At 43.2% G+C, this 23,835-nt stretch overlaps 1 protein-coding gene and 1 pseudogene across 2 annotated transcripts; one reads left to right on the plus strand and one right to left on the minus strand.

Annotated features, from left to right (window-relative positions):
* Positions 1 to 5,478: 5,478 nt before the first annotated feature.
* Positions 5,479 to 23,835, minus strand: NPC2 (NPC intracellular cholesterol transporter 2). Of its 2 annotated transcripts, none has more exons than XM_010382637.2 (5): positions 23,646 to 23,835; positions 15,844 to 15,951; positions 13,953 to 14,125; positions 9,844 to 9,921; positions 5,479 to 5,879 (listed from the first exon to the last, which is right to left on the minus strand). In XM_010382637.2, the coding sequence occupies exons 1-5, from the start codon at positions 23,725 to 23,727 to the stop codon at positions 5,631 to 5,633; spliced, it is 690 nt and encodes a 229-aa protein (XP_010380939.1). In that variant the 5' UTR covers positions 23,728 to 23,835; the 3' UTR covers positions 5,479 to 5,630. The 2 variants fall into 2 exon arrangements, with proteins under 2 accessions (XP_010380939.1, XP_010380940.1); XM_010382638.2 differs by lacking the exon at positions 5,479 to 5,879 and adding an exon at positions 9,088 to 9,433 and having other exon boundaries at positions 23,646 to 23,808.
* LOC104677570 lies at positions 12,372 to 13,027 on the plus strand (annotated as a pseudogene).

The following is a 23,835-nucleotide window of genomic DNA, read 5'->3' on the forward strand; positions in this document are numbered from 1 at the left end:
CTGAAGTGGTGGATCACTTGAGCCCAGGAGTGCGAGATCAGCCTGAGCAACATGGCAAAACTTCCGTTTCTACAAAAAAATACAAAAATTAGCCAGGTGTGGTGGTGCATGCCTGCAGTCTCAGCTACTTGGGGGACTGAGGCTGGAGGATCGCTTGAGCCTGGGAGGTTGAGGCTGCAGTGAGCTGTGTTCGCACCACTGCACTCCAGCCTGGGTGACAACGTGAGACCCTATCTCACAAAAACAAAAACAAGACAAAACAACCCTCACAATTTACAGACCAAACTAAGCGTGAGTTGTTTGCTATAGATTCAATGTAACGTTTAATGTGCAACTATGGTGCACCCAGAGCATTGTGCTAAGTCTTAGCAGGCGTGGTGGGTTGCACAAAAATGAGCAAGAGAAGTTCTGTCTCTAAAGAGTGTGTCCTCCATGCATTTCCAATATTATTTGATTTCCAGAACTTTAATTCATATAGGATCCTCTGGAGGTACTCATGGTTCTCTGACTCTCTTCCTGAACTACCACTGAAGTCATAGCATTAATATCTTTAAAATCTCAGATGGATTTTTGTAATCATATGAAATTTATTATCTACTCTATATTGGTATTGGTTTTGATATAAAATGATCCTCCTTTTCCCCAACCTCATACTCCTCAAGTTCTACTCATAACACTGAAGCAGCAGGAGAATGGACTAATTGTATCCCATCTCTTGTATCCCTGGCATACTATCTTACACCCAAGGCACACAAGTACCCCTGAGAATCAGAGTTATAGATACTCAATACCTATTTATTGATTTCAAAACCCAGAGAGGTGTAAGACACCAGGCGCTGGAATTCTCCCTCTCTCCCTCTTCGTATTTCCTACCTTTACCCTCTGCTCCTTCAAGCCTTCTTGTCTGGCACACCCCTCTCCTGGCTTATCTTCTTTCTCCACATTTCTTTTTTTTTTTTTTTTTTTGACACGGAGTCTCGCTTTGTCACCCAGGCTGGAGTGCAGTGGCGCAATCTTGGCTCACTGCAAGCTCCGCCTCCTGGGTTCATGCCATTCTCCTGCCTCAGTCTCCCAAGTAGCTGGGACTACAGGCGCCCGCCACCATACCAGGCTAACTTTTTGTATTTTTAGTAGAGACGGGGTTTCACCGTGTTGGCCAGGATGGTCTCGATCTCCTGACCTCGTGATCCGTCCACCTCGGTCTCCCAAAGTGTTGGGATTACAGGCTTGAGCCACCGCGCCTGGCTCTTTCTGCACGTTTCTCAGAGGGGCTCCCTGTTTGGTTCTGGTCCTTGTTTTTGCATTTGGCATAGTTTTAGTTTTGAACACAGAACCATTTAGGCCCAAGGCAAATGGTGACCCAAAAAAGATAATTAATCATTCCATTAATTAATTCTCTCACAAACCACATATAGGTCATCTGCTCCTTGGACTAATAGCTGTGCTGGACAGTGGGAGTACAGTGATGAGCAAAATGGAAATGTTGTCTGTCCCAATGAGGCCTTCAAGGGACTGGGAAAGCCAGACATTGATCAAATAATTATACCAGTATATAGTGTTGAATTGTGCCATGAAGAGAGAGAACAGAGTGCTATGAAAATGTATAGCAAAGTGTTTGATCTGATCTGAGGGAGGTGGTCAGGGAAGGCTTCCTGGAGGAAGAGACATTGCAGGAGAAATGAGGATGAGTAGGAGTTAACTAAATGAAAAGGGGTTATGGGGCAGCATTTCAAGCAGCGGAGCAGCATGCGTAAGAGTCCTGTGGCTGGAGGAAGGAAGTACAGCCAATTTGAGGAATTGAAAGGAGACTGATGCGGCTAGAGCATAGACAAAGAAGTGGTGTAGGCCGGGCGCGGTGGCTCAAGCCTGTGATCCCAGCACTTTGGGAGGCCGAGACAGGCAGATCACAAGGTCAGGAGATTGAGACCATCCTGGCTAACCCAGTGAAACCCTGTCTCTACTAAAAAATACAAAAAACTAGCCGGGCGAGGTGGCGGGCACCTGTAGTCCCAGCTACTTGGGAGGCTGAGGCAGGAGAATGGCATGAACCTGAAAGGCGGAGCTTGCAGTGAGCTGAGATTTGGCCACTGCACTCCAGCCTGGGCAACAGAGCGAGACTCCATCTCAACAACAACAACAACAACAACAACAACAACAACAACAACAACAAAAAAGAAGTGGTGTATCATGGGCTGGAGAGTCAGAGAAGGGGGGTGGAATTCTAAAATCCAAATAGAACATGATAGCTGGCTATACACTAGGGTCAGGACATCACCAAATATGCTTACTCAGTTCCAGAGTAAATTAAGTAGGAGGTACTTTAAATAAAACCAAATTAACCAAGACCAGTAATTCAGGAGGAGGTAAATTCACCATAAGAAATACTCCAGGCTGGGCGTGGTGGCTCATGCTTGTAATCTCAGCACTTTGGGAGCCCAAGACGGGTGGATCACTTGAGGTCAGGAGTTGGAGACTAGCCTGGCCAATATAGTGATACCCCGTCTCTACCGAAATGCAAAAATTAGCCGGGCGTGGTGGTAGGCGCCTATAATCCTAGCTACTGGCAAGGCTGAGGCAGGAGAATCACTTGAACTCGGAAGGCGGAGGTTAGAGTGAGCTGAGATCATGCCACTGCACTCTAGCCTGGGCGACCGGGTGAGACTCCGTCTCAAAAATAAATAAACAAATAAATAAATTCTCCAAAAAATCTCAGAAGATATGTTGGCTGAATGAATGATGGATAAATAAAGACCTAGCACATGATTATGTGTCTCCATTTCCAGCCACTTTCTAAGCAGAAGCCTGACCTGTCTCTGCCTCTTCCAGAGCAAATCACCTCAGTACTCTCCCTTTTTGTTGCCATGGCACATTTCTGTACATGTCACTATCATGGCTTTGTCCCACTGGATTGCAGTGATGGTTTGCTGCTAGCTTCTCTCATTAGACTCTAAGCTCCTTGAAGGCAAGGACCATGCCTTACTCATTTTTTCATTCCCACTGCCCAGCACAGTGCCTGGCACATAATAGGTGCTCAGTAAGTATTGGTTGAAGGAATGCACACTGTCCTGTCCATATAAATTCCACTAGACTTCATGATGATCAGGATGATACAAGTGTACAGCTGCCTAGGCCTCCTATACCCTCAGAACTAGCAGTCAACATTTCAGGAGAGCCAACTGCATTACAGGCCTGTTTTGTAGTCAAAGAAAGGCATTCACTGAGTCACTCTCAACCTTGCTCTTCTGGTGACCAAATCAGGGACCCTGCTTTCCTTGTGAGGTTTTCTGTGGGTGTGCCCAGACAGCTCATCAAGCCAATGGGATCTAAGTAGGAAAACCTAATGGATTAACTGCCAGTCCTCTGCACTAGCCTATGATATTAATACTCCCAGTATGAATAGCCTTTGTATTTCCAAGCTACACATGCACATCCATTGTTTCCTTTTGTCTATATAACACCTCTACGAGGTATTTAGCTGAAAGAGGTTAAATGGTTGATCCATGGTCCCATGGCAAGTCCATCAGACCTGGAGGCTTTTTCTCCTACATTCCCCTGCCTTACTCCCTACCCCAGAACTTTCTCTGTTACCCACCTTGAAAGGAGATGGTTCTCAGAGGCCACTGTCTGGGAGATGCTCTGTGTAGCTCTTTGGGCTTGTTCCTGCCGAGCCAAGCCTTGGCAAGCTCTGGTGAGAAGCTGAGGGGGTCGGCCAGGGACTGCAGAGATTCAGTGTATGGGGAGAGAGAGTTGCATAAGCCAGGTCTGCTTTCTCTCTTTCTCTCAGAGGCAACCTGATGCAACTTGCAGTTACAGAGCCATCTTCATGGCTTCTTGCTTCGGCCAGAGCAATCAGGAGGGAGAGGCAGGCTGAACTGAAGACAGACAGCAGCCAGAAGGGGAGGAGGAGCCATTTCCGCCTGAGCCCAGGGCCAGGGAGCCTTCAGGTTGGAGACAAGCTGGTGTCAATGAGTCCTAGAGACAGATGACAGCTGGCTTCTAGAAGATGTGAGCCCTGGCCCTGCTGTGGAGCTGCCCACTCAGGATGGGGCAATGACGTTCCATTCTTCAGGAGAATGAAGCCTAGCCCACTGTTACTCTTTTCTCCGCTTTGGAGACAAGGCTGCTATAGGGTTAAATGGCCTGATTCAAAATCTACAGTAAAAAGACATTCTTCCCTATTAAAAAAATTCATTAAACAATTGCTGAGTTCTAGGCATTTATTGAAAGATGAAAGGGTAGTCTCTATTCTCAAGATGTTTACAGTCTAGTAGGAAGGTAAGCGGACACACAAAAATCATACATGAAAAAGAATGTGGTTAAGTGTCTTAAAAAGAGAGGGTTAGAATCTGGCTTAATGAAGGCAAACCAGAGGGTGGCATCAGAGAGGCCATCAGTCTTGAAAGGCACCTGGAATTAAATTTGGAAGACAAATGCATGGCAAATACCTATGATTCTAGGCCACTGAGCAGTTTCCATGGCTGCAACCTTCCTTTTTTATCTAGGATGATAATAATAATACTAACGACCTTTCTCAGGTACTTATTATGCATCAAGTACTGCACTGAGCACTTTGCATCCCCCACCTCATGTCATCATTAGAACCACCCGAGGTGGGTATATTCTTATCATCCTATTTTACAGCTGAGGAAATTAAGGCCCTAAGAGGTTAAGGAACTCATCCAAAGTCAAGCAGCTGGAAAAAGTTGGAGGTGAGATATAAACCCAGCTTGTATTTGAAATTTTAAATGTTATAGAAATCTATAAACAACTACTGCTTCCAAAAGTGAAATCTTCCCCACAGATTCTGGGGAAGTGCTCAATTGTCCCGTGGAGCAGTCCAAGTTCTGGTGGCATCTCTCTCTCTCTCTCTGGTGCCAGGCTCTCAGACTCTGAAGTTCCTGGGAGTGTCTGAGACTAACAATTCCAGGCAGGAAAAGGGCAAGATTAGGAGAAAAAAAAAAAAAAAAAAATCAGCATCACACATCTCAGAATTCTGGAGAACCAAGTGAAAGTCTCCTGGGCCAAACATATCTGAAATGGTCTCTAAAGCAAAAGTCTTGGCCTTAGTCTCCATCCTAAGACCCTCTGGAGTTCAGAGACCTTCCCCGCCCTCACAATATGAGTAACTAGAAAGCAATTAGTCTGTGTCCATTTGCCAGTGGTTCTTTAACTTCCTTTCAGTGTCTCAATGCATCGTAAGCTATTAGTCCTGACAGAGGCTTTAGCGATTAGTCCAGTCCCTTCAATTTGTACATTACCAATTAACAGTGGTTAATGGAAGAGCTTCTGGGATGTTTTCTCTTTGTTTTAGTAAAAAAATCATCTTACCACTAATGTGAGAGTTACTTTGATTGCAAAACAGAAAAGAATCTTACAACCATTGTGTGTGTACACTGAGAATCTCCATCAAACCTCATCTTTCCTATGTTGATCCATTTGCAGTACCCCCCTTTGTGGCAGAGGCATATGGGTGGTTGAGGGTGTAGTGAGCAGAGCAATGCATTTCTCCAGCACTGAGAACAGTCTGCTGCTGCTGGCCTGCTCTCTGCTTTTTGATCTGGCACACCCAGCGGCTCTGCCATGTTCAAGGCCAGCAGCCATCCATTTGTCTGCCAGGCTCCTTCTTGGCCTTACCCACTGGCAGTCAGAGCTAAGCTGACCTTTCTGCCTGCTGGCTGCTTATCTGGGCCATATGATTTGTGGAGGAGGGCCTGCCAGAAGGGAGCCGTCCTTCTCCAAGCCCCTGCAGGTGAGGGGATTCGCACTGACATGCCACGTCGGCTCCAGAATCTCAGGCTCTTATTCTCCATTTGGAACTGCAAACACCTGTGCTCTGTGGCTAGCATTGGGCAACGAGCAGACAACAGGCAAGGGAACACCTGCAGAAAGTAGAAGAGGTCACTGTTCTTCTGCCCCAGTCGAGAGGCGCTGGCCAGATCCGCTACCCATATTGCCATCCTCTTCCAGGACCCTCGAGCCACCTATGCAGGCCATCTCCTGGGCTCCACTCTCCCCTCCACTCCTTTTTAGGAACCAAACCCCTGGTTTGGAGAGCCTGGTAGGTTCCCATAGCAATGGGCCTTTTAGCTGTTTCCATGGCAACCAACACCCAGACCATTTAGTTGCTAGTCAACTGACAGCCGTAAGTGAATCGGATTCAGTTTAGAATCTAAGGATAGGCTGAGGAATTCTCTTCAGAGAAAAAGACACAACCACCCAAAATGACTCAAATCCCTCAAAGACTTTCAGGCAACATCTGTGGAGATCCAGAGCCACTTTCTACTTTGGGTCACTCAACCCTGTCTCCCCACAACCCCATTCCCAACACACACACACCTTCGCCTGAGTGTCCCAGGCCTTTAAATAAGGCATACCCCAACCTCCGTTTCCTGTTGTCTCTTCGTTGGGAAAAACACTTGTTTAATGTGACTCTCACCCTGGCGACTTTCTTACACAACTCTTTTTTCTGTGCTAATGCTTTTCTTATGTACTGTGACCCTGTCCTTGTACCAACCTATTTAACCATTGCCTTTTGGATTATCTGAATGGCTGATCGCAGATCATTTTCTCTTAGTTGACCTCACCTGTTTCAAGCCACTCTTCCTATGTCTGGAGGGTGTTCTCAGAGAACAAGCTGTTTTTATCAGCCTTTACAAAGCATAATCAAGATCACTCTGTTTCTTTTCTGAAAGACTTTGTGTTAAAAAAAAAAATCACTCTGTTCCTTTTAAAAAAAGTCAACTAAGATTTAAAAACCAAACATGCAGGATTTAAAATTACTCCATGCTTGTTGCTTTTTATTAGTATGAAGATTTGAATACCAGTCTTCACATTTAAACTTCTCCCAAACTGGAGATATGAGGTGTTGGGTTCCCGTTATTCTATAAGCAGGGGTGCCCCTCATTATTATTTTAACAATTAGAATCTGGGATTTATCTGTCCTGGAATTCATGTAAGAGCTGGGTCTGAGCCTCCAAGGCCTGCTTCGTGGACTAGAAAAGCATGAGACTGTCATTGGAAAGAGGATGACCTTTTTGATATACCGCAGATTCAGTGCTTCGCAATGTTTTAATGACTCAGGGGGGCGTCTGTGAACTGTCTGTAGAAGACGACCTTTCAAACTAATCCCCCCACGGGAGCCTTACCTAGCTCTGGCTCACGGCTGTGGGCTTCATGTAGCCTTGCGATGGCTGGCAAACAGTCACAAGCTGTTGTGTTCCCCTTTTGCTCTGATGGAAGGGTATAAACTAGCCGAAATACTTTTTAATTTTGATTTCTGAAATATCTACTTATACTCTTTGTCTTTAGTGCTTCCCCACCCTTTTCATTATCACTCCTTACAGGAGCTTTAGTGGACCTTTTAATCCTAATCGAACACCTCATCAAATTTTAATACCACAGATATAATATGTATCTGTTTATGTATTATCTGTCTATTCCTGCTTTACACATAAAAAGAATAAGATCTTTTTTGTCCCTAAGAACAAATTTTCACAAAGAATGCAAGGTATAAACAATGAAAGATATACAGTATTAAAACATTGTTTCAAATTTGAAGAATAAGTGGAGGAAAGAAAAATATATTTTAGAACTTAGATATGTAAGTTATTTCCAAAATAGTTTAACACTTAACTAGTCAGCTGTATCAAAATCAATTCTCCCTGAAGTAGGCACTGTTCCTAGCTGAAGGCAAGTACTCATTTTGCACGCTATTGTGAGTCCTGTTTTCTTTTAACACAAGGGCAGAGGAGTATGGGGGGCAGGTAGTTGTTAGTTTCAAAGGAGCTAAATGGCATGAGAAATCTTCCGGGAATAGGGAGACAGTGGACACATGAGAATTGAGCTTTGCCTCGTCCTTCTGAGGAGACATCATCACATCTCAGACTGAACCTTCTGATTTTCCTGCTATTTCTAGACAAAGAACAATGTCTGTTTCCTAGAGTGACAGTTAACATTTAGAAAGTATATACTATAGCCAGGGTCATTCTAAGTGTTTTACATGCCTCATCTCATTTAGTCTTCACAGCCCTATTATTATTAGTACTATTTAACAGATAAAGAAACTGACACACAGAGTGATGAAGTGATTTCAAGATCACACTGGTAGTCCTGTTAATTGGTGGTACCGGGATTCAACCATAGGCAGTCTGAAGCCAGAGACCCGCACAACAGTTAATGGCCTCAGGAATTCACACAATTCTGATACATCTAGAGTCTGGTATGGGAGACAGGGTGGACTGTTGCTCTAGACTCAATGTGACAGGATACACAAAAGATCTTAGGTAAAAAGTACACTGGTTGACTGACTCCTGGCATTAACTAGGAAAGCTTGGCTGTTGATAACTGTATTCCTGATCCATCACTGTCCCCTGGTGGTTTTCCTGGGAAACTCACAGGCCAAAGAAATCCAAGGGTCTAGTGAAATTAGTGGGATGAAAAGAATTGGATCAAATCAATTACTTGCTCACAAGCACTTTGTATGAATGTTCCCTCCTTTTGCCCTAACAATGGATGACCTAAGGTCCATGTTATTCAACTCAATTGTGAATGGGGTTGTAATCCCTGTGCCACCTAAGAGCTGACTGCTAGTATACTGACTCAAAATAGGTGGCATAATATATGCCCATGATTATACTTGTACTTTAAGAGTAGGAAACTCCAAGATTTAATTAATTTCGCCACTACTTGCTACAACTTCACATTTCATTTTTAAGTTTCTAGGCTTTCTTCACGGCAGAGGTTTCCCAAAAGATCACCATGCCTCATCCTAACCTGTAATCCCTAACCCCTACCTGCCCTCCCCACCAAATTCAGTTCCTTCAACCTTTCAGGCATTATTATTCAACTAGGTGATTTCTACTTTCACTGCTTCTTTCAAGCATGCTTGGTGGTATAAGATTGTGTCAAACAAAGCAAAACAAGGCCATTTTATATAAAATAGATATGGTCTTACTGGACAAAAAGGAGGAAAAAGAGTTTCTGAAAAAGTCATGTCTTCAGCGCACTCTGGGACCATGGAACTGGGGGTCTGTCTGCCATGGTTTTAGCAGAACGTACTCTGAAAGGAGCAGGAGACCACAGCCCACATGCAGAAGACAAGACAAACGAGTTTTTATTTATTCAAGGGTACATTTCCAGGTGTAGAAAGAGGCCATAAGTTAATGTTGCTAAAAAAAAATTAAACATCTGCTAACCATGTCTGCATTTAATGAAAACCACCTAAGACAGAAAAAGAGACATGAGACAACCACTGAGAACCAGCCACCCAGAGCTGAGTTTCTGCCACAGAGCGCCTCCTCTTCAACGAATCACTGGATACCATTGGAGAGCAAGTCACTGTTGTTGAAGCAGCAGAGCTGGAGGTGCTGTCAAGAGTCAGCAGACTCGTTGGCCGGATGCACCGAACTCAATGAGGCACTTAGAGATGAGAAACCTGTGGATGTAATGTCCCAGCTCAGTGGAAGTGGTTTGGAACCTTCCGTCCACTGTGAGGGCAATAACCCTAGGGCAAGTTATCAGACATTCCTAAGCAACCTCCTTCAGGTCCTGTCTGGCTGGACCTTCCTTATTCCAACAGAAAAAAAAAAACCAATGAAGACAGTTAAATCAGTCCCTACAGTCTCACTCTCTTCTTTCCTTCGACCTTTTTTTTACAAAGGATATTACAAAGGCAACAGTTCTGAGCTCTCAGGAAATAGGTCCTTAAATGCTTTTAGAGGTTGAGAGGCATAAAACAGCAGTCCTGAAATTCCTTTTATCTTATGGCACTGATTTAGTTTCAGTCTGATTTCTCCTCCACTTTCTTCCCTCCACCGATGCCCTCTCACCCCTAGATAGACTTACGATCTGTACTGGGATTTCCCAGCAGAAGAGACTTTGGTTTTTGTCATCCTGAAGTTGCCACTCCACCACCAATTTTATCTGGAGAAAGAGAAAAATAACTGAGAAAAATGAAATAGGACCTGACCTCTATCCATAATTGGCTTAACTATGAATCCTGGAGGTACAGTAGCAAACTTCCTAACTCCTCATACTTTTTTCTTTTTTTTCTTTTTTTTTCTTTTTTTGAGACGGAGTCTCACTGTCGCCGGGGCTTAGGGTACATGTGCACAACATGCAGGTTACATATATATACATGTGCCATGTTGGTGTGCTGCACCCATTAACTCATCATTTACATTAGGTATATCTCCTAATGCTATCCCTCCCCCCACCCCCTCCCCACAATAGGACCCAGTGTGTGATGCTCTCCTTCTTGTGTCCAAGTGATCTCATTGTTCAGTTCCCACCTATGAGTGAGAACATGCGGTATTTGGTTTTCTGTTCTTGCGATATGCTGAGAATGATGGTTTCCAGCTGCATCCATGTCCCTACAAAGGACTCGAGCTCATCCTTTTTTACTTTTTTTCTTAAATCACAAGGGCTGCTTAGCATGTGGGCCCAGTTTATGGCCTAAGAGAGTGAACTAAGTTATACTTGTGATTTGATGCTAGCAGCACCACATACTAACTTGGTTAACTTATCAAATGTAATTTCTAAAGCATTCTTTTCTCTCTTAAATCAATGGCACATAAATGAAGTGATATGGTTTGGTTATTTGTCCCTTTGAAATTTCATGTTGAAATGTGACCTCCAATGTTGGAGGTGGGTCTAGTGGAGGTATTGGATCATGGAGGAAGATCCCTCATGAATGGATTAGCACCATCCCCTTGGTGATGACTGAGTTCTCACTGACTTCACACGAGATATGGCTGTTTAAAGGAGTCTGGGACCCCCCCCCCTTCTCTTTCTTGCTCCTGTGCTGGCCATGTGACCCGCTGGCTCCCCTTTGCCTTCTGTCATAACAGTAAGCTTCCTGAAGCCTCATCAGAAGCAGGTGCTGGCACTATGCTTCATGTACAGCTTGCCAAACAGTGAGCTGATCAAACCTCTTTTCAAGTTACCCAGTCTTAGGTATTCCTTTATAACAATGCAAATGGGCTAACACATGAAGGCTTACATGAATAATTTCACATTTAAGCAATTTCTCATGTATTTGGCAATCTGATCCAGCTTTTTCTCAATGTAACCATGAAGAGCAGAGAGTAAAAAAAGATTTAGATGCTTAGGTATAAGAAAACATTCTTGTTAGCTAGAAATGGAAATGTCAAAGCGCAAAGGATGGCCCAGAGAAGTCTGTAGCTGTATGAATAATTTCAAGGATGACAACCTTTTGTAGCAATATACTTTCAGTTAACGCCCTTAATCTGCTTTCTAATAATGTACTTCATCAGAAATCCCTGCCTTGACTTGTTACACTCGTATCATGTGAGCAGTCCCTTCCAATTCTTAATAACTCACTGACACTTTGCAGATCCTTTCTTATATGGACATTGGCTTACTTGTCACTTACTACCTCTCTTTTGTACTCTAATGTTTCTTTGCAATGGAACATGTGAGCGGCAATGATATTTAGGTTCTTGAAACTTGCTTTGTGAGTTTTTCCAGACTAATATACATTAACTACTGCTTCATTTAGTGCTTAAACAGTTTGAGCTATTTTTCAAATTAAATGTAACTCATTTAACAGACAATAACTACCATATATTAAGTACCTACTATGAATCAGGCTCTGACTAGTCACTGCATATGTAACTGAGGTTCAGTCATGCCCATGGTTATATGGATACTCTGCAAATTCATCTACTAATCTGTCCCTCACCTCTAAGGTCTCCAACAGCCCTTAAGCACAGACACCCTATATTTGAGTCTCTTTAGAATGTTCTTTAATTATTTACCTTTCCTAGAAAATAAATGGCCAGATATTGCTCCTGAGTTCTACTTGATTTCCTTTCAAGAAATGCGGCTCTTTTTCTTCATGGAAAAAGGCCATCCCTCCATTTCCTCCATTCTTATCAAGATACAGATCTTTAATGCAGGTCCACTGCAGCAGGATCTACCTTACGAGCGCTTGGTAGAAAAAGAGGTAGGTGCAGCAGGGATGGATCGGAGGTGAAGGAGGGGATTGGAGGGGAGAAAGGAGGGTGGAAAAAGCTACTTCTCTGCCATGAAGCTAACAAACTACCACTCTCTTGTTTTGTTAAGAGATTAATGGAGAAAGCAGGATTTTCTCATGACAATGTGAAGACAACTTGGATTTTTAACTATTTGGTACCTGGCTAAAATCTTTTAATATTGCATAGGCTTTGGAGTTATAAGACCCAGCTAGAAACCTGGGCTGTACTACTTCTTAGTGGAGTGAACTCTGTTCATATTGCATAACTTCAGAAGCTCAAATTTCTTCAGCTGTAAAATAGAGATAAGATCACCTCTACATAGGATGGTCATGAGAATCAAGTGAAATATTGCATATAAAAATGGCATTAGCCGTTGCCGTGCGGAGCTGAAGCAGGAGCCACAGCTGGGAGGAGGGAGGAGGTAGGAGGGAGGATGAGGTGGAGGAGGCACTGGACCAGGGAAGTTGTCAGTATTTAAACAGATCACATCATGGGTGAGTACAAGTTAGTGGTCCTTGGTTCAGGAGGTGTTGGGAAGTCTGCTCTGATGGTTCAGTTTGTTCAGGGAATTTTTGTTGAAAAATATGACCCAACGATAGAAGATTCCTACAGAAAGCAAGATGAAGTCGATTGCCAACAGTGTATGCTTAAAATCCTAGATACTGCAGGGATAGGGCAATTTACAGCAATGAGGGATTTGTATATGAAGAATGGCCAAGGTTTTGCACTAGTATATTCAGTCCACGTTTGACTTACAGGACCTGAGGGAACAGATTTTCCTGATTAAGGACACAGAAGATGTTCCAATGATTTTGGTTGGCAATAAATGTGATCTGGAAGATGAGTGAGTAGTTGGCAAAGAACAGGGACAGAACTGAGCATGACAGTGATGGAACTGTGCCATTTTAGAATATTCTGCAAAGTCAAAGGTCAATGTTAATGAAATACTTTATGACCTGGTCAGACAGATAAATAGAAAAACACCATTGGAAAAGAAAAGGCCTAAAAAGAAATCATGCCTGCTGCTCTAGGCCCATAGTCAGCAGCAGCTCTTAGCTAGGTTACAAGAATGAAGAACTATTGCCTAAATGGAAAGTGCCAGCATTCCAGACTTCAAAAAATAAATCTGAAGAGGCTTCTCCTGTTTTATACATTATGTGAAGAATTTAGATCTTATATTGGTTTGCACAAGTTCCCTGGAGAAAAAAAATTGCTCTGTGTATATCTCTTGGAAAATAAGACATAACAGATGTGAAAATATACTTGATTCCAATATGATCATACAAAAGACCATGGATGCATTTCAAATGTTAGATATTGCTACTATAATCAAATGATTTAATATTGACTTTTTATCATGATTCCTCCCTATCAAGCACTAAAAAGTTGAACTATCACACTTTGTAATGATACTGATTATGAAATGTCCCTTTTACCTCATTGCAGTAGATAACTTTTTTGAGTCATTGACTTCATTTTATATTTTAAAAATTATGGTATATGCTCTGTCATTATATTCCAATTAAAATTGTACATAATGCTTTGGAAAAAATGGGTATTTTATAGGAAAAACACTGGGATAACTGATTTCTATGGCTTTCAAAGCTAAAATATACAATGTACTAAACCAACTTTAATATTGCTTCTTGTGTTTTACTGTCAGATTAAATTACAGCTTTTATGTATGCTTAATTTTAGTACATTAAAAAACAAATGGCATCATTAGGTCCAGACTAACCATCAGGTCATAGTGAAAGAATGAAGAGACACAGAGAAAAAGATTTGCCCTACCGCCTGACGCCTAACACTCCCACCTATCTCCTTTCCCTCGGGCTTCCGCTTCTTCATCATAGAGATAAAGGGCCCTTTACCCCCGTCTCTGCTTCTTGCCTGCTGCCCTCAGAACTCTAATCCAGTCCCAAGGCCTCCCATGTCCTCAATAATGGTATCACTTACAGAGGGATATTCGCTTTTCACTGGTAGTTTATTCAGGTAGCTATAGGTCTTGTCTTTTTGGATGGGACAGTTAATTCCACTTTTACAACCATCAGGCTCAGGAATGGGAAAGGGAATTGGGACGCCCATCAGGATGCCATGCACCACGGCCTTGCTGCTTTTAGACTGAATATCTAAGAGGAAAAAAGAGAATCAGATGGCGAAGAAAACAACCTATTTTCAAACTCTAAATCAAAAATTCAGAAATAATCCCAAGTGACAGCATTCCTAGGGTCTATTTCTCTTGGCAGTGGTGCTTGGTACTAGCATAGTGTAGCATTCACTCCAAACGTAATTATGCAAAAAAAAAAGCAATCAGCAGAAGTTTTCTTTGCTCTTAACCTCGCTCTTCATGGCCCTTCATAGTTTCTTAGGAGAATCAGAGATATCTAGATAAATAACCTTATCTAATGAGGCAACTCATTTTTGGCAGTAAACTTTGTTTGTTATTTATATCAGCTTCTGTCCAAGTATATTGTGTGTCTTAAATGTCATGATCTGTAACAACAGTGTAAGAGGTAACCCTTTAGTGGGGTAAGATTAGGCTGGATCACGGTAGCTCACACCTGTAATCCCAGCACTTTGGGAGGCTGAGGCGGGTGGATCATCTGAGGTCAGGAGTTTGAGATCAGCCTGGCCAACATGGAGAAACCCTGTCTCTACTAAAAATACAAAAATTAGCTGGGTGTGGTGGCGCACACCTGTCATCCCAGCTACTCAGGAGGCTGAGGCAGGAGAATCGCTTGAGCCCAAGAGGCGGAGGTTGCATTGTGCCAAGATCGCACCACTGCACTCCAGCCTGGGTGACAGAGCAAGACTCTGTCTAAAAAAAAAAAAGAGGAAAGAAATTGGGTAAGATTAGAAAGACATGCATTTCTTGATAAACTTTACCCTCCACATCACAAGCTAGCCAGGAGGAATAAAGTTATTACAAAATTATGGCAATCAGACTTATGAGTTATTAGGGTATTTTGGAGACCCAGAAAATTGGTTCTGTTTCTTTCTGTCTGGGTTGGGGATGACTTGTTCAGAAGGTTTTTTTTTTAGGTTTGAAGCAATAGAGAGGCCAGGGTATAGTCCAGAGAGGAAACAGGGAGCTAGTACTTAGAGCTGTCTTTAGGCTTATGAACAAAAGATGACAGGAACTTTGAGGTTTCTTATTAGACTGTCTAGTCTAGATTCACAGGATAGAAAATGAGGAAGGAATTCAAGGAACATGCCCTGCTTGGCAATAAAAGATTTTAATTTGTCTAGATTCTTAAAAATCTCAATGTGATGTGGTACAAGAAAGCAACAAGTTTCAATGATATTTCTTGAATACTATTGGAGAAGAAAGCTCAGATTTCTTGGCTGTTTCTTGGGTTCCTAGTGGGTTCCCTAAATCTTAAGGAGGCTGTTAAGTATTAGTTGCACCTTTATTTTCAGGTGGGATGTGGACTTAATAGCTGAAAGGCATTACTGCTTAAAATAACACTTTGGAGGAGTTCCAAAGCTTGAAGAATTGGGGTCCATACTAATACTCTGCAGTCTGTAGCTAAACACAGCTGACATTCCCATCAAAGCCTGCAATGCAATATGGGCCAAGACAGGACAGAGAAAAGCCAAGCTGTCTTCTCTAACCTGTGAACACATGGACATCTCCCTGTTTGCTTAAAGGGAGTCTAGGAGCCATGGACCTTGCATGAGAAGGGTGTCCAAGGGCACAGTGAACCCTAGCTTTGCACAAGGTGCAAAAGGAGTCATAAAATTCATGACTGCCAATTCCCTCCCCTCCATTCCCATGCTCATTCCAACACTTGATATTTACGTTATGCTTTAACATGAATTTGAGGTAAGAGCCACTTTTACGCACTGCTGGTGAAGGTGACATTGACGCTGTAAGACTGTCCTTTGCTCAGTTGGCAGGGCTGGGTGGGGCATGGGCTCACATTCACTTCCTTTATAACTCCATCCACAGAACCTGCAAAAGAAAAATGAATTGGAATTGGAGAATAGGAGAAATAAGCCAGTTAGGCTGCCCACCACCTAATGGGAAGGTGCTCTGCTCTCCCATTTAGGGTCAACTCATTCTCCTCGGACTGTTTCCCAGGATGGAATCTTTAAGAATAATGCCCAGTTAGAAGTCAGAATATTGATTCACCTTGCAGATAAAATCATAGCCTCTAATTCAGATGATAAGAAGCTAGTTGGTTTTTTGACCAAGAGAAAGTTAATATTTGTCAAACTAAATAATATCAAGACCATATCCATAAATGATCATAGTAAAGGGATTAAACTTCAATCAGAGAAATTCCAAACGTTCCTAGAGTCTTGTCTTGCATTCTTAATGCACAGTTTAAACTTAAACCTTGAAGACGTTTGCTTCAACCTTCCTTTGGATTAAATATTCCTTTGGATTAAATATTCCTATTTTCCCTTTCTTTTTCTAGCATATAGATTAGCAAGTACATTTGATGAAAGTTGTTCACTACAGGAAAAACTGCATTTTTTTCTCTTTTTTGAGATGGAGTCTTGCTCTGTCACCAGACTGGAGTGCAATGGCACAATCTCAGCTCACTCTACCCTCTGCCCCCCGGGTTCAAGCCATTCCCTGCCTCAGCCTCCTGGGCAGCTGGGACTACAGGCATGTGCCACCAGGCCTGGATAATTTTTTGTATTTTAGTAGAGACGGGGTTTCACCATGTTGGCCAGGATGGTCTTGATCTCCTGACCTTGTGATAAGCCTGCCTTGGCCTCCCAAAGTGCTGGGATTACAGGTGTGAGCCACTGTGCTCTGTCTGTTTTTTTTTTTTTTTTTTTGGTTTGTTTTGTTCTTTTTTTGAGATAGGGTCTCACTCTGTCACCCAGGCTGGATGCAATGGCACGATCTCAGCTCACTGCAGCCTCAACCTTCCCAGGCTCAAGTGATCCTCCTACCTCATCCTCCTGAGTAGCTGGAACAATAGGCATGCACCACCACACCCGGCTGGTCTCAAACTCCTGGGCTCAAGCAATTTGCCCACTTTGGCCTCCCAAAGTCCTGGGATTACAGGCATGAGCCACCGCACACAGCCAAAATGGTACTTTATGCAGAAACAGCTAGAAAGCAAATGTACAGCCTGAAACTCCAAGGAGGAAGATCAGAAATGAATTACACCATCTTTCTACCCCAAGTTCTACATGAACAAACACTGATTGAGGAAGTCTGTTATTATTGCTTGGAAAGTCTGCCAGATCCCAGAACAGACTGAACCTTTCTTGAATCTGGTTTAAAGAGTTTTTAGTTCCTGAATCATTCATTTTTGGACCCTATGGAAATTGTACCTTGAGTAGCAAGGATGAAGGAAAGCAGAGGCATCTAAAGAAAACATCTCACAACAATGGGATTTATCATCCTTGTTTTAGGGGTTAGAAACCAGAAGAGCAAAGATTACTGAGACTTGTCCAAGGTCACATTGCCTGGAACCGGCAGATCCAAGACTCAATGGGTGGACCTGACTTGGAAGCCCTTGTCACCCGAACCTGAAGGAAGCTTTAAATACGTAGCCATGGTGATGAATGAAAGGACACCCCAAGGAAATTCGCATCTGATAACTACTTGAGGACTCTGGATGAAGGTCCAGCTCAAACTCAACTTTTCAGGTTTCTTAATTCAGCGTCACCTCTTTGCCCCTCACCATGATTCTCTTTCTATCGTAGAGGTTCAACCCCTATATCCTATGTGATTTTCACTGATGAAGTACCTTCTATCCACACTTCGTACCCTTTCTCCCAAACTCCTGGTAAATCCTTTGCCTAGTATTTTGTCTTCTTGGAATCCCTTCATTCTTTCACCCCAACTTGACTTCCTAGAGAAACAAGCAGTACTATTAAAGGTATAGGTAAAACAATGAAAAGTATCAGAATATCAGTCTTGACTTTTAAAATTAGGCTAATTCAAGGCTGGGCATGGTGGTTCATGCCTGTAATCCCAGCACTCTGGGAGGCCGAGGCAGGAGGATCACAAGGTTACGAGTTCGAGACCAGCCTGACCAATATAGTGAAACCTCGTCTCTAATAAAAATACAAAAATTAACCAGGTGTGGTGGTGTGTGCCTGTAGTCCCAGCTACTCAGGAGGCTGAGGCAGGAGAATCGCTTGAACCTGGGAGGCGGAGGTTGCAGTGAGCCGAGATTGTGCCACTGCACTCCAGCCTGGGCGACAGAGCAAGACTCCGTCTCAAAAAATAAAATAAAATAAGACTGATTCCAGAAGCCTACTCACTTCCAAGTAAGCAGACTATGGAATTTAAGAGGAACTACTACTTAACACTGAACAGAGGAGTGACCCTAAACAGAAGAACCACCTACCATCTCTGAACTAGGAATGACCCTTAAGAGAGGAACCACCTCCCACTTCTGAATTGGGAACTGTACCATTTTCACTGCACTTCTGCAGTTTCTTCAATGATTTAGTCCTGTTCTTTAAGGCCCACTTATGAGTCATGAAATATTTTGGTTCCAAAAAACAACATGAAGTACCTTAAATCTTGACTAAGGTTGTTAAGAGCTGGATTTTTTCCAAGGGGATGAAGAGGAGTACAGAGGTTAAGGTCTTTATAGCTTCAATACAAGCTTAGGCACAAGTTAAACTTAACTCCAAATAGCACTGACTCACACAGCCAAGATGGCAGAAGTGCCAGTTGCATTAAAGAAGAATACTGCTACCTGAGTCTGGGTTTCATTTCCTCTGAAATATTAACTTGGCCTCGGTCTATATAGCTGCTGGGAATGATGCACTTGCAAATACTGCATATGTTGAAAACATAAGGGTGAGATGTAAGAAGGTACTAGAAAGAGTCAGAAATAGGATTTATCCCTGGGAATCCTCAAAACAAATAGAAGCTTTTCAAAATTAAAAAATTTAAAAAAAGAAATAGGATTCATCTGACTTGCCCACGTTGTTTCTAAGTAGTTTCAAAAACTGATTTTAAGCACACATCTGCAATCTACAGATGTATACTTGATTTTGGGAACCTGTGTTCTTAAAATAAGTGTGTGTGTGTGTGTGTGGATGTGTGTGTGTGTGTATTTTAATCTCAGTCTAACCAAGGACAAAAGTACTTGTATACAATAAATGCTTGACCAAAAAAGGTTTAAATAGTCTTTAAAAATCGCATTTCCTTCTGCCCCAGAGACTTGGCAGTTGAATGGGAGGGAATCCAAGTGAACTGCCTGGTACTGGTGCCTATAACAGGGTAAGTTAAGTTCTGCCATTCAGCCATCATTGCTGAGAGGCAGACTCTGATGCCTGGGTTTGAAATCTCACTATCTCTGCTACTTACTGTATAGCCTCAAGGCAAGATACTTAACCTCTCTGGGGATAATAGAGTAGTTGAGCTAACACAAATACAGATCTTAGGTAAGTGTTTGGAACATAGTGATACATATATTTACTATTATTATCATATCTAGATTTAGTTCATGAGTTTAATCTAGAATAGCTGCTCCTGGGTAGGTTAGCAAGTTCCCTTCTGACACAAAAGCTGGGCCTTTCACCTCAAATATACTTCATGGATAGAAATTATGTTTCTAGCCAATAGGATGGACTCTTTCTGTCTCAAAAGTAGAATGCATTAAGACAGAGGCAAACTGCAGGTTGAGAGTACATTATCTGCTATGCAGTCAGTCACCAGATTAGCTCAATACTATAAAAGTATGATATGAACTGAGAAATCTAAGCAGATGTTCTTTGCTGCCTGTACCTGCCCTTGGGTGGAAGAGTCTCTAACTCTATCATCACATTGACCAACACTGCTCCAGTTAGGTTAGTAAATAGTACCTTGCAGTCCTTTACCCCTCAGCTTGCTTCTCCATCATAGCAAAGTTCTCAAACTGCACACATCATTAAGCATCCGAAGCAGTTTGAGAAGCATTCTCTTCTACTCCAACCCATTTTCGGTGAATAGGGGGAAAAAAATCCTGAACTTCAATCAACACTCTATTGAAAATCAATGTTAATGTTAGGACTTTCAAGGTCCAGCTTCCACCTGCTTCTTTCAAGGCTGAGTCACATAATCTAGTAGGAAGTAAGTAAAGGGTAGTACTTATAGCTCTTTCATCCAGTTTTCTGATGACAAGAGGTTCTCAGACTTCCAGTTGTCAATAGAAGAAACTCCTCAGTTCTAACCAGCAAACACTACAAAACTAGTTTGCTAGGCCCCCTTTCTCACTTGAGGAAATTCCACGCCAGGCAAGGTGGGTGTAGAGTGGAACACAAACCTTTTGATGTGGGCACTGAAGTCTTTATATCATATTTCCCAATTCAAAAGTAAATTAAAAATCTCTAACTGAAACCCTTCTTCCCTTTAAAAACTTCTTCCCATAGGTGTACTCCTGAAGGGGTGGCCTGCCCCTCCACACCTGTGGGCGTTTCTCGTTAGGTGGAACGAGAGACTTGAGAAAAGAAATGAGACACGGAGAAGGTCAGCAGTAAGACATGTGAATAAAGATCTCTGTGACATAAGTTTAAGGAAAAGTGCTGTGCCTTGATATGCATATGCAAACATCTCCATAAACCTTTTTTTTTTTTTAATTTTTTTTTTTTTATTATACTTTAAGTTCTAGGGTACATGTGCATAACGTGCAGGTTTGTTACATATGTATACTTATGCCATGTTGGTGTGCTGCATCCATCAACTCGTCAGCACCCATCAATTCATCATTTATATCATGTATAACTCCCCAATGCAATCCCTCCCCCCTCCCCCCTCCATAAACCTTTTTAGTGCATAAAGAGCAGCATTGCGCTAGCAAGTCCCACCTTTCGCCCTAAGGCGGTTTTCTCCTTTCTCAGTAAACAGAACATACAATCCGGTTTTACACCAAGATGTTCCATTGCCCAGGGACAGGCAAGAGACAGATGCTTTTCTCTATCTCAACTGCCAAGAGGCCTTCTTTCCTCTTGTACTACTCCTCCTCAGCACAGACCCTTCACGGGTGTCAGGCTAGGGGACAATCAGGTCCTTCCCTTCCCATGAGGCCATATTTCAGACTATCACATGGGGAGAAACCTTGGACAATACCTAGCTTTCCTAGGCAGAGGTCCCTGTGACCTTTGGCAGTGTACGTGTCCCTGGGTACTTGAGATTAAGAGAATGGTGATGACTTTTAACCAGCAAGCTGCCTTCAGGCACCTTTTTAACAAACCACACCCTGCAGAGCCCAAAATTCTTTAAACCTTGAGTCACCACAGCACATGTCTCTTGCAAGGACAAGGTTGGGGATAGGGTCACAGATTAACAGCATCTCAAATACAAAACAAGATGGAGTCTCTTATGTCTACTTCTTTCTATATAGACACAGTAACAGTCTGATATCTTTCTTTTCCCCACATACTCCTGCTTTTTCAAATGAGTAGAATAATTTCTGGATTTATTTCCCTTCTTTTTTTGGAAACCCAAAGTGGCTCACAAAGACCCACTGTTTCCTACCACTTACTCGGTGTGAGATCTTGGGCAAGTTACTCTATGTGCTTAACTTTCCTCATCTGTAAGACAGCTTGTGAGGATGGAATGAGTTATTTTATTTTACCGAGACAGAGTCTCGCTCTGTCGCCAGGCTGGAGTGCAGTGGCATGATCTTGGCTCACTGTAACCTCCACCTCTTGGGTTCAAGCGATTCTCCTGCCTCAGCCTCCGGAGTAGCTGGGACTACAGGTGCACGCTACCACACCCAGCTAATTTTTGTATTTTTAGTAGAGATGGGGTTTCACCATGTTGGCCAGGATGGTCTCGATCTCTTGACCTCATGATCCGTCCGCCTTGGCCTCCCAAAGTGCTGGGATTACAGGCGTGAGCCACCATGCCTGGCTGGAATGAATTATTACAATTAATAGTGTCTTCATCCAAATGCTGGCTACTAAGTTTAATGGAGGGAAAGGCAGTAATTTGAAGCAATAATAGCTTTCAAGTGCCAGTCTCCTAAATCAATGGAATAGCATTTAAGTGTTAATCAGCCAACAGTCTATTCCTTAATCAATTCTGTCCCCTAATCCTCAACTTTACTTTTGTCAACATGAATTTTTATGACAGGGGAAAAAGTATTCCATCTATGTTTTCAACACATTTCATTGAGCAGTCACTATTACCTGGGCACTGGATATAAAGTAGCACACTTATGAAACCACCTTTGCAAAAATCCTTAGGCAATTACGTCAGTGAAAGAGATGAGAACTTACCTATCCCATCTTCCTTCTAACCTCTAAACTGTCTTTGTTCATTCCTGGGTGTAGACTGAACTAGTCTTGGAGACGAATTTATGGTTTAAACTCTGAAACGAAATGCATAATAGCCCTTTCCTGAAAAACCCCTTCTTGCCTGGGGAGCAGTCTGCCTTTGTAGGACTAACAAATCAGCTACGAGTTTAGATATCACAGTTTAGGGGCCATGCAGCCCCTGGCTGCAAGAGTCTGAACCTCCCCAAATTGCTCGTGGTAATATTACTATTGTAAAACCTAAGGTCACTGCTTGAGATATTCTGCAGATCCTGTATTCCGATGCAGCAAATGACACTACCCAGAGGTCAGCAAGAAGAACTCACTTCGACCCCCTATGATTTTATCTTCAATCTGACCAATCAGCACTCCCCACTTTCCGAGCCCATACCAGCCAAATTATCCTTAAAAACTCTGATCCCCGAATGCTCGGGGAGACTGATTTGAGTAACAATAAAACCCCGGTCTGCCGCACAGCCGGCTCTGCGTGAAATACTCTTTTCGCCATTGCAAATCCCACCTTGATAAATCCGCTCTGTCTAGGCAGTGGGCAAGGTGAACCCATTGGGCGGCTACACGTAACTCCAGTTCCCCATTCTGCTGCGTGACTTTAGGTAGGCTACCCAACATCCCTGGAATTCAATGATTGATTATACGATCTCCGTGCTTCCTATCCACTCACAAATCTTACAAAATCAGTTTCATGCCTCTTTCATTGACAGTTGTATCCCTCTACCTCCACCTCTGAACAAATTTGCTCGAGTTCTGTTCCGACAATTCTATAGACTCGACTCAATGAAGGCACTCAGAATTTCCACCACCTGTTGTATTTTCCAACCAAGATTGCAACCACAGCGGCGAGAGGGAGTTATGTGTCACAAGCTGTGGTTAGAGACACAGTGAGATTTATACAAGAAAAAACTGATTAAGAATCACAAGATTCCAAAGCCCAAAGGAAGTCCTATTTGTAACAATAAATGATGAAAAAGGGGAATTGACTTTTGACTTGTCAGCAAAAAGGAAATTAAAAGAAAAGCAAAGGGAGCTGGAAGGGGGAGGGCGGGATTCCAAGATACAAAGCATAAATAAAAAGAAGTTCTGTGCTCCACCCCTCCACCAGCGCTGGATATAGCCCTTCTATTGTCAGCCCTACAAACTTTAGGAAACTTCAGCAAAAGGCCCACCTCCTGGAGTTCCCAGGAACCCCAAAACACGCGTTCTAAGAAAAAGACAAAGTTGTCTGCGATCGGGTTTCCTGGAGGCCGGCGCCTTCTCCCCGACCCAGCCCACTCCAGTTAGGGTCCAAGACTCAGCCTGGCCGCCCGAGGGATCCGCCCAGCCCAGTCCCGCGGGTCTCAGCGCGGGGATCCGGCGGGGGCTTCCGCAGAGGGCGCGGGAACCTTGGGCGGGCCTGGGGCTCACCGCAGTCCTTGAACTGCACGGGTTCGGCCTGGGCGGCGGTGCTGAGCACCAGGAGCAGGAATGTAGCGGCCAGGAAACGCATCGCGGATAACGAAGTTCCAAGCTCGGGAAAGAAGCGGCGGCCGCCCGCGGTCACAAGACAAACCTGTGGGGGCGGGCCCGGGGAGGAGCCCAGTCAGGCGACCTGTCA

This window comes from Rhinopithecus roxellana, chromosome 5, assembly GCF_007565055.1.
Source record: "Rhinopithecus roxellana isolate Shanxi Qingling chromosome 5, ASM756505v1, whole genome shotgun sequence".
NCBI classification, from domain to species: domain Eukaryota; kingdom Metazoa; phylum Chordata; class Mammalia; order Primates; family Cercopithecidae; genus Rhinopithecus; species Rhinopithecus roxellana.

Bases quoted from the DNA above. Each gene is read 5' to 3' on its own strand.
- NPC2 (XM_010382637.2), bottom strand. From the start codon at position 23,727: ATGCGTTTCCTGGCCGCTACATTCCTGCTCCTGGTGCTCAGCACCGCC. The intron at 15,952-23,645 runs GTGAGCCCCAGG...TTTCTTTTGCAG, and splicing joins CGTGCAGTTCAAGGACTGCG to GTTCTGTGGATGGAGTTATA. The intron at 14,126-15,843 runs GTGCGTAAAAGT...TTTTCCTCTTAG, and splicing joins CAATGTCACCTTCACCAGCA to ATATTCAGTCTAAAAGCAGC.